The sequence below is a fragment of the Oxyura jamaicensis genome (genome assembly GCF_011077185.1).
Source record: "Oxyura jamaicensis isolate SHBP4307 breed ruddy duck chromosome Z unlocalized genomic scaffold, BPBGC_Ojam_1.0 oxyZ_random_OJ68128, whole genome shotgun sequence".
In the NCBI taxonomy this organism is placed as follows: domain Eukaryota; kingdom Metazoa; phylum Chordata; class Aves; order Anseriformes; family Anatidae; genus Oxyura; species Oxyura jamaicensis.
In genome coordinates, this window is record NW_023305480.1 from 1 (window position 1) to 11098 (window position 11098).

The window sequence follows — 11098 nt, forward strand, 5'->3', positions numbered from 1 at the left end:
CCTCTCCTCTCCTCTCCTCTTCTTTTTTCTGCCCTGCCCTGCCCTGCCCTGACAACCTTGAAGTTTCACTGAGTGGGACAGAGGTAAGAACACCCAGTGATTATAGCCCAGTGGTTCAAGCAGTCAGCTGGAAGGGAGAATCCCAGGTTACAATCTCTATTTGCTACTTTTGTATTTTAGAAATGAACAGTCTCTAGGTTAAATAAATAAATAAAATTACTGTAGTTGCTCGAGGACCTCAACTGACTATAGGACCTGGACTATAAAATCCCTCAAGCGGTGCACTCTACCACTCCTTTTTGGTGGTAGTGGTATTAATTTCCTGTGCTTCTAAATAAAATGCATACAAAATGACTCTGATGCAAAGACAGACTGTGCTCTCTTTGTACTCCATCTGCCAGTGGCATGAGAAGATGCCAGCTCTTTTTACTGTGACAGTTCTATTTTGTTTCTATTGCAGATAGCCTGAAGGGGACTTGCTGGCTTAACGTCCAGGATAGTCGCTGTGAAGTCAACATCAATGGTGCTACACTGAAATCTGAATGCTGTGCTACCTTAGGAGCAGCTTGGGGCAGCCCATGTGAGCGCTGTGAATTAGGTATGCTGCTGTGCTTGCATATCCTGTGACTTTTGTGAGAAGAGCAAATGTAACACTAATAAATTCTCATCATCTTCTGTTAAAAAACAATAACAAGAAAACACAATGAAATTAGATTTTCTTTAGCATCACTTCTAATCTCCACCATCAGGTATTATTCTAAAAACTTTGAAGCTACAAGGAAATAACTTTTGAGTTGATCTTTGAATAGCTATATATGTTTCTTCTCAACATGGACTGTGCACCGGGATAGGTTAAATTAAAGACTATAATAGTAAAGTGAAATATCTGCTAAAAGTCATGAGGGCTTTTTATTCTGTGGGCTGTTAACACTTGTTCCAGCTGTTTTCAACCACATAACTTATGTAAAATTATTGAATGCAGAATAGCACTAGTATTAGATCACAGGGGTAGGGCTAGAGGTTGGAAGCAGGAATGCTAAATGCATGCTCGCTTTCATGGAATACTGTGCCACACTCTTGCCATAAGATTTGAATAATGCCACTTGCAGGTGAACCTGCCTTTATTTTTAAATTGAAACAATAACTGTGGTCACATGTATCTCATTTAGTAAGCATGGTGCAAACAAGCAAGCTTTTGAGTTGCAGTAGAGCATCAAGAAAAGAAACTACTTTGAACTACTGGAAGCACCATGGTAAGGTTAGGCTGGTAGAACTGATCAAAAACTAATCAATCTAGAGAGCTCATTAGTTCAGACTAAGTAAGTGTGGCCATTTAATTTCCTAATGTCTAACTCACTTGATTTCAGAAAGCTTACATATCTCTACAGCATGCTACATTTTAGATACATATCCTAAAATAACATCTTTGCTGAGATCCTTTATTAAGCTGTAGTAGAAAAAATAAACAAACAAACAAACAAATAAATAAATAAAACACAAACAAACAAAAAATACTTCAGTGATAACTAGCATCACTAAAGCTTGAAATCTTTAGGGAAATTTACAAGAAATTTACCTTTCAGCTACATCTGAGTGCAGAGATTAATCTGATTCCTCAATTTCCCATTGAAGAAAACATGAGAAAAAAAAAATACAAGATTTATAAGATTTAATTTCCCCAGCTATTATTTGTTATAAATGACATGTACGAGTCTGTAGTTTTCTTCATTGAGGCTAGATCACTCATCATGTTATACAGTCAGAAAATATAGACAAATTGCAAAGATACTTTTATTTTTAAATTACTTGCTCTTATATTTCTGTCATTCTAAAGCAGTGATATATCTTTTTGGTTTGATTCCAGACACAGCTTGCTCAAGAGGATTTGCCAGAGTTAAGGGTGTTACCTGTGAAGGTAACGCTTTTGCTTCTTAATCAAGATGTCATTTTTTTTCCCCTGGAAAATGGTATAAAAGAGGGTTGATTATGCTGTTCATTTTGCCAGGCCTAATCGTACTGATCTTAGATGAATGCCATCACAGTTACTGGCTGCTGGGGACATAAAAGTTAACACTATTGGAGAATGTCAAAATGGTAGAAAAAGGGTGGAACTGCTCCTTGAATTTATTTATTACAAAATATTACATATCCTAATACATTATGAATGAAAATGTCATGCTTTCTTTCATATAGCTGAAGTTCTCAAAAAAGTTGTAGCTTTCTAATTGCTGGAGTTGGCATACAGTCTGAAATTTCTTTCACCCCTTCATTTACCAACAGATGTAAATGAGTGTGATGTTTTCCCGGGGGTTTGTCCCAATGGGCGATGTGTTAACAGCAGAGGCTCATTTCACTGCGAGTGCCCTGAAGGACTGACACTGGATGGAACAGGGCGAGTGTGTTTAGGTAAGAGCACAGTCAACCTTGCTAACATTTAGGCTCTGTATAACAAATGTCCAAAAGAGTTCCCAAAAGAGTATGAAAGGATATTTGATTTGTTTCTGTATTGCTGAATTTGTTAAATGTATGTCTTAGTTTTTGCCTGCTAAGACTTCAGATACCTGTGCCAGTTCAGGGAAGAGTTGTTAATCCCTAGAGGGAGTGTGAATGTTTGTGTTATGACTTGGCTTGCCTTCATTGCAGTCGATAGGTTTTGTTAGAGTGCTGCCCTTACTATGACTTCTGTTCCAAAACAGAAACATCTAAATCACTGGGAGCTAGACAATAAGCAGTTTGCTGGCCAACCAGAAGCTTATAATGAAGTGTGACTTGCTCTTTTCTCTCTTGCTTCTAGTCATGTTGTGAAAATGAGGTAATATAGCACAAACAGTGGTGCAAACAGTTCTGTTTGTAAGAAAGCAAAATGGATGTAGATAAAGATAAGAGCTCATCTTCACTGTACAAAACATGAATGTCTTCTACTGACAAAATATGATAGCAGTGAAGACAATGTTCTCTAAAGGAAAATTTTGAGGTATAAAATGTACTGAATCCCTTATGCAAATTAAAGAAAACAAAAATATCCTATAGCAAGTACAGTTAGTTTTACTAGTCGGCTAAAATTTGTTGTTGTTGGCAGAGAAAAAAGGAAAGAGCTAGAACTCAATTCCTGAGGTTGCAAGATAAGGAAAAAGAGCAGGAAAGACTTACCACAGTTCCTACACTACCACCAGGGTATTGTATTCCCCTGGAAAACCTTTATATTTTCTCTAACTTTTTTTCTAGAGCTGGGGAAGTGCATGAATGAACATATAATAGTGTTTTTTACAATCACAGGTATTATAAAAAGTCACATTGCTACAAATTTCTGAAGCATCTGAATTATTGTAATAAAACAGCAATATCTGTCAGTGAATGTACTGGGTTTTCTTTTTCTTGACTTTTTAATTGGAAATTTTATCCCATTGTTTGCTCTCTCAGGAAGCTTGTATTTATTACATCTGAGAAGCTGTAAAATCCATATTCAGCTACCACAAAATGTTTATATGTTTTTAAATAAGCCATACTTAGTACTTTAGAACTACATTTATCCATAAGATTATGGGGAGGAAAAAAAAAAAAAAAAAAAAAAAGACAATTTTGAGTTGTAATGTGTTCTGTAAAAGTAAATGTCTGTTTTAACTGAAATTGATTTGTACCACGGACACCTTCTCCATCCAGGAATTCAGTGTTTTGCAGTACATCTGTTCAGATTGCTTTTCTGAAATCTTTAAAAATCAGTAGTGAGAAATGAAAAAGATACAGCCAGGGAACTCAATACTTAAAAGATTCTGGAATTCATAACTTTTTTTTACCAGTTCTAAGGACTATGAAAATATTGTTACTGACAGCATTTGCTTTCTTTTAAGAAAACAGAACAATAGAACAAGTACAAATTTTCAGCCCTTGCTTCATATCAGTCCAGAATTTGCCTGCTCTAATCCATGTTTTTTATTTGACCAGTGTTCTATTTCCTCAAAGGAGATTCAAGTTTAAGCAAGCAATTTTCCTTTAATTGCAGTATGTCTTACCAATAGCTGATACAAACAGCTACCAGGTTGTGGGTTTTTTTAAAAAACGTGAATGTAATGCTAGATACATTTTTTAAAATAGAATTTTGAAAGGAAACAGATGTGTATAATCAGCATAAATGTCTCATAGGAAGAAAATAAATAATTCAAAACCAAGTCTGCCAAGTTGCATGTTTGTATTTTTTAGTGCATAGCATGTGTAGTTTTGCATGTTAGGTTTTCCTTCCTCTATTTTTTTTTTTTTCCCCAATACTTAGCAATTCTGTTGCCAGTCACTGTCATCTGTGGCCATCAACCCTGTACTACTTCTCTGTGAGAAATTTCATAATGACAAGTGTGGATTTAGATGTGGTTGACTGAGATAATGAAAGGTTGGAAAAAGGGAGTCATTTTTATGCAACACACAGGATTCATTTACCCTTAAAGCCATGTTCCCCTCTTCCTAATTTATTGAGAAGATGTCGCTTTATATTACAAGATACGTGCCTTCTCTGCTACATATGAAATAGAGTAGCTTACAGGAAAACATAAGTATTCTTTAAACAATTTCTAATTCTTATACTTGATTCTAAATTGTTTACCTTAAGAAGTGCATAGGGTAAATTTATACTGTAAAACTGTATAACTCTGAAAGACTTGTATGGAAAATAATTCAGAAGCTCATTCATGTTATTTTTTAGATAATGCATTTTTGCCAAAACATTTTGTGCTAAGTACTTAAAATATCTGTTAGGTTTCCTGAAGCCTTACATTTATTAATGCTTACATTTATTCTGACAACACAGTTTGAATTCCAGTCCATACTAGGAAGATGTAGAATCACGGACATCTTCTCTAGTCCAGCTGTAATTGATACATTTCCCATTATTTGTATGTTGTAGAAACTAGCATTTAGATAAATACTTTTATTTTTATGTGCTGCAACAGAGAATCAGAAACTTACCAATAGCAATTTCAAATAGTTCAAAACTGTGCAGAAGTGTAGCATCTTCAGCAGAAATCTGTCTCCCACTGTATAACCCACTGTTATACACATATGTACTCAAACAGCTGCTTCTGAAGAACTGAAAACTTAGCAAAGGGTAAAATTTCCCTCTTTATTTTATTTTATTATTTTTTTTAATGAGCAGATATCCGCATGGAGCAATGCTACTTGAAATGGGATGAAGATGAGTGCATTCAGTCTGTGCCTGGCAAGTTTCGTATGGATGCCTGCTGCTGTGCTGTGGGTGCTGCCTGGGGCTCCGACTGTGAGGAGTGTCCAAAGCCTGGCACAAAGGAATATGAGTCTCTGTGTCCCAGAGGTCCTGGCTTTTCCAACAGGGGAGATATTCTAACTGGCAGGCCATTTTATAAAGGTAAGGGTTCATTATTGTCTAATTGATCTAGAAGTGAATTGATCTAGAAGTACATCTTGGTGAATATTCTAAGGAAATGCCAGGATTTATATTTCTTATGTACTTGAGATGAGAAATATTATAAAGGTGTTTGCCTTACAGAGCTGACAGTAAAGGTAGGGAACCCTCTGTTTGCATAATGTTCAAGAGTGTTATAGGAGCCTGCCAAGAAAAGATGCAAAGTTTGAATTTGGTAAGGACAAAAGGGAAATGACTGTGATAGGATTATGATAGGGAGGGAAGATCTAAATGATGAGAATAACAATATACACACCTTTTTAACATAGTGCTTTGCAAAGAGTGAACTGAAGATGAGATGGAATTCCATGAAGTCAAGGAGTTAAAATGTGAACATAAAATATTACTGCAATTTGGTGAAGGTTCTCTCAACCACAGAATCACAGAATGGTTGAGGTTGGAAGGGATCTCTGAATATCATCTTGTCCAACACCCTTGCAGAGCAGGATCACCTCGAGGACATTGCACAGGATGGCATCCAGGGAGTTTTGAATATCTGCAGAGAAGGAGACTCCACAATGTCTCTGGGCAACCTCTTCCAGTGCTCTGTCACCCTCACGGTGAAGAAGTGACCCCTCATATTCAGCTGGAACTTCCTGTGCTTCAGTTTGTGCCCATTGCCTCTTGTCCTGTTGCTGGGCACAACTGAAAAGCGTATAGTTCCATCCTCTTGACACCCTCCTTCAGATATTTATATACATTGATGGGATCTCCCCTCAGTCTTCTCTCTTCCAAGCTAAACAGGCCCAGCTCTCTCAGTTTGTACTCATACGACAGGTGCACCAGTCACCTAATCATCTTAGTAGCCCTTCTCTGGACTCGCTCTGGAGGTCCTATGTCCCTCTTGCACTGGGGAGTCCAGAACGGGACACAAGACTCCAGGTGTGGCCTCATCAGAGCTGTATAGGGGGGGAAGGAGGGGGGGGGGGGATCACCTACATTGGCCTGCTGGCATCACTCTTCTGAATGCGCTCCAGAATACCACTGGCCTTCTTGGCCGCAAGGGCACATTGCTGACTCGTGGTTAGCCTGCTGTCCACCAGGACTCCAAGGTCTCTCTCTGCCACCAGGACTCCAAGGTCTCTCTCTGCAGAGCTGCTCTCTGGCTGATCAGCCCCCAGCCTGTACTGGTGCTAGGGGTTATTCCTTTCTAGGTGCAGGGAGGAGCCAATACTGACCCCTGGGGGACACCGCTAGCTACAGGCCTCTAGCTAGACTGCACACCAGTGCACAACCCTCTGAGCTCTGCTATACAGCCAATTGCCAATCCAACTCACTGTCCACTCATCTAGGCCAGGCTTCCTGAGCTTGTTAATGAGGATGTTATGGGTGTCAGTGTCAAATACCTTGCTGAAGTCAAGGTAGACCACATCCACCGCTCTCCCCTCATCTACCCAGATAGTCATCTCATTGTAAAAGGCTATCAGATTGGTTAAGCCTGATTTCCTCCTGGTGAATCCACACTGAGTACTCCTGATCACCTTCTTATCCTCCACATGCTTGCAGATGGCCTCCAGGGTGATGGGTTCCTTCTGTGCTTTGCAGAGTTTTTTCACCAATTGGTTTTCATCACCAGTTAAGTGATTAAAAGCAAAGGGTATCTGATATTACAAGTACAAATTATGAGGGCAATAGAGCTGCAATGATAAACAAGTAAAGTAAAAACATCTTGTCCCTTTTATCCTGTCTTTTCCCTTGCCCAGAACACAGACAAAACTTAAGAGGCTGGAAAACCTTAAGAAACAAGATACGAGATTATTTTAGATGACTGAAGTCTGAGAAGGAGAACAGTAAATTTCTGTGTGTTCAGAATCCGAGGTTATCCTGAAATGTTTTAATACTTGAACACAGAATTCTGAAACATTTTGTCTTTAAAATATGTTGAGCTGTTTGAAAAAAACTTTAACAGAGTGGCCCTCTGTCCCTCTGTTTCACCATAAATAACCTCCAGTTTTCAAGTGTTACTATTTTAATGCAAAGCTCTCAACATCCAGTGGTGATTTGCTAAACAAGTACAGAATTCTATCTGCCTCAAGATTTTTGTAAGATTTTGCTGCATGTTTCTGCTTTTGCACCATACTTTTTTTAGTCCTCAAGTAAGGACATTTGTCCAGCAAATTACAGAGTGTAAGAAAAGCTCATTCAAATCTGTAAATTCCCTTGTGCACGTGCTTATGAGAGAAGTTGCAAGAACTTTTAACAGCCTACGTTATCCCAGCTGTCCAGGAAAAAAACATTTAGATGAGGTGAAATATTTTACTTGATATTCTACAGAAGAAAAGTTACCCTTTCCTAAACTGATCTTGAAATATCACTCAAAAAAAAAAAAAAAAAAAAAAAAGGAAAAAGAAGAAAAAAGATAATTAAATCTCTTACAAGAAGGTTCAGCAAAACCATGAATATTCATTGTGCTTGCCAAGTAAAGAACATGATTCGTATTTGTGTCACAAGCAAAACAGTGTCAATGTGGGAAATTTCATTGAATTTAGTGGATTGCTGGTAAACATAAATTTTTAATTACTGATTTGTGTATTGCAAAGCAAAGAAGGCATAAACACCTTTTCTGCCTTTTTTTCCAGGCTCAGCTTCAGCCCAGCACCTCTCCTCCACTTTTCTTGGTGTCTGTCCCTCTCTTTTTATTGCAGGTTGTACTCAGTCCCAGACTCATGGGTGAGGTATTGGACAGCAGGTCCTTGGGGATGGTTTCTCTCTTCCACCCCTTGTTGTTTGTTTACTGTTTTCTCTTGCCCTTCTTTCCTTCTTAAGCATTTCCTGTACCCTAGCCCTCAGGGCTGTCACTACTTCAGAGCGGGCTGCCAAAACAGCCCATTGTCCCTTGTCCTGGTATGGGTCACCTACAGGAACAGTCCCTTAAAGGTGTGACTGCTCTGACATAGGTCTTCCATGGGCAGCAGTCCCTCAAGGGTGCTTCCTACGGCTTGGAGAACTGCCTTCCAGGAGTGCATCACAGCTGTGTCTCCAGCTTGTCTCCTTGGTTTAATTTTCCCAAACTCCAGACCCGTGAGGGATGAGGCCATCCCTGCAGTACCCTGCTGCCCAAACCATGCCTGTTATATTCAGTAAAATTGGTAAGAAGGAAAAGGAAATTCCCATTCAATATATATTTATATATTAAGTGTTTAAGAATGTTATTTTCTTTTTTTTTTTTCCATAGATATCAATGAATGCAAGGTATTCCCTGGTATGTGCATGAATGGTAAATGCAGGAATACAATTGGAAGTTTCAAATGTAGATGTAACAGTGGGTTTGCTTTAGATATGGAGGAAAGAAACTGTACAGGTAAGTCTTGCTTCTTCCCCAGTTGTTAAAGGAACTTGTGATTGTTGCATAGCTTGGTGATCTGGAAGCTCGATGTAATTCATTTCCTTCAATTTCTAAGAGCTTAATATTGGTACAGAGTGGTCAACAGTGTTGTTTCCCTTTCAGGAAGTGATTCTCTATTAAATTGAACATTCTTCTGGTAAATGGACATTAGGAATCTGTTAAACTGGTGTTAAAGGTGCTCAAGTCATGCTCTGTTAGTACAATCTGAAAAATCTGGAAGAATCACCAGTGAAGTTAATTTCCACTTCTTAACATATAAATTAACTTATTTTACAGTCTTTACTCTGTGTATGTTTTATTACCAAATGAACTGAGGGACTCCACAAAAAAATTAATTTTCATTTAAATTTGATAGCCAAGCACACACAGAGGCAACCATGCAATTCTGACATCAGTGCATTAAATCAAGAAGAGGCGTGTATTTAATTTAAAAGTTTATTTACTTCCTGGAAAGACTGAAATAGAAGATAAGTGTGATAGTTTCCTGGTTATGAGAACCTAGATGCCTGCATTGTGGGTGGCTCTGAGCTGAAAAACGAAGGTTTTGTTTTACCACACCGGAGTCCATGAGTGAGTCTGACTAATACAAAGTGTGGGTGGTAAGGCATGTTAACTGAGGTTGGTCTGAATGTTAATGTTGCCCTAACTGGTGATTTCCTTGTTTTTATAGTGATTGCATTGATGAGAAATGCATTTAACTAACTTTATTTCTAAACTAACAAGAATAGGTCAGTAAAACTTCTCCCTACCAAAGCTTCTTTGGGTTCTGTTTTTCATTGAAAATTTGTCCTGGTGAAAATGTTCCACAGAAAAGCCACAGGGACCCAGATTTTATTAAATAGAAGACATTTTTTAATTTAAAATCAGCAACAAATGTTTTATAAAGCCTGTAGAAAGCCAAGCAATCAGTGATATCCCAGGTCCACCACATGGATTACCATCCCACACCTCTGCACATCTGTGCATGAGAACTGAACTATCTTCTCCCAGTAGAAACTTGGCCATTCGGAGTAACAAGAGGCAGAAGAGATTCTTTCATGTAGTAAAAAAAGAACTTTATTTTGTACTTGCAATTTGTTCAGTTAAGCTTGCACTAGCTTTGTTTTCCTGAGCCACTTTAAGAAATAGTTCATTGTCCAGCTCACCACCTTACTGCTGACATGTTGATGCCTTTCTCTGCTCTTTTATTCCTTGCTCCCCAGACTTCTCAGATGACAGCACTAATTCTATGCCTTATCCCCTTGGACTAGTGTCTTCATTGTTTCAAATGTTCTGTTATTTTTTTTTCCTGTAAATTCTTCATGTTTTCTTAATATGTAGAAAATTAATGACAAAAACATGAATTACTAGAGAATTGTCTTCATAAAAAGCAATTTAATATCAATGGCACTGTATGCATGGAGTCAAACAGTACCTCTATAATAATAACTCAGAATTTATTACAGTAGCATCCTTAGAAATATACTTTAACATAGTTTAATCTAAGGTTGAGAGCTCTAAAGGCATTATGAATCTTGCACAACCTTTTTCACATAATCCAATTCTTTTAAATATTAAAATCAATTGCATTTCTCTATCAATTTATGTACTACATATAATTTCTGTAGAATTAATTTATAATGTCCAAGTCTTAACTTCTGTGAAAGCAAGGATCACCTTAAACTCTTTTTGATTTTTCTGCATTTCCATTTACTGTAAAACAGACATTGATGAGTGCCGGATCTCTCCAGACTTATGTGGAAGTGGTACTTGTGTCAACACTCCTGGAAGCTTTGAGTGCGAGTGCTTTGATGGTTATGAAAGTGGGTTTATGATGATGAAGAACTGTATGGGTAAGTGTTGCCAGGATGAGCTGGAGACCTTCCATTTGCTCTGTACTGTACTCTGTACTATACTAGCTCTAATCCACTGAACACTTCATATGCATAATTATTGTGACTTGAAAAAAATGACCCATGTCCCATACATAGGACAGATAACTGACCTGTGTCAAGCTTTGCTTGTTCTTTTTGCTGATTACATTCACACATTTCCGTATGGCTAATTGAGATTGTCAGCAACTATTCATGTAGTTTAACAGTGGCTCATGAGGTATTGAAACATTGAATGCATCTAAGAACAGAAGGCTGAAGTTTCAAGGGCAATGTGATTCACATTTCCTTGATTCTTCTAGGACTTGAGAAATTCTAAGACCATTATTGAAAAAAAAAGCCCCACATATTTTTAAATTGTTTAAAGTTGTAAGAATAGATACTGAGACACCAAAAGTTACTAGCCACCTTAAAAAAATCTGGAGTTGACATTATGGAGTACTTCTGCATACACCA

General features: G+C 37.8%; 1 protein-coding gene across 1 annotated transcript; it reads left to right on the forward strand.

Moving 5' to 3' along the window:
- Nucleotides 1–58: 58 nt before the first annotated feature.
- On the forward strand, nt 59–10843 carry LOC118158688 (fibrillin-2-like). The gene is made up of 7 exons (XM_035313360.1): nt 59–83; nt 461–598; nt 1865–1915; nt 2281–2406; nt 5141–5368; nt 8601–8726; nt 10475–10843. The coding sequence occupies exons 5-7, from the start codon at nt 5149–5151 to the stop codon at nt 10681–10683; spliced, it is 555 nt and encodes a 184-aa protein (XP_035169251.1). The 5' UTR covers nt 59–83; nt 461–598; nt 1865–1915; nt 2281–2406; nt 5141–5148; the 3' UTR covers nt 10684–10843.
- The last annotated feature ends 255 nt before the right edge of the window (nt 10844–11098 follow it).

Bases quoted from the DNA above. Each gene is read 5' to 3' on its own strand.
- LOC118158688 (XM_035313360.1), top strand. From the start codon at position 5,149: ATGGAGCAATGCTACTTGAAATGGGATGAAGATGAGTGCATTCAGTCT. The intron at 5,369-8,600 runs GTAAGGGTTCAT...TTTTTTCCATAG, and splicing joins TGGCAGGCCATTTTATAAAG to ATATCAATGAATGCAAGGTA. The intron at 8,727-10,474 runs GTAAGTCTTGCT...ACTGTAAAACAG, and splicing joins GGAGGAAAGAAACTGTACAG to ACATTGATGAGTGCCGGATC.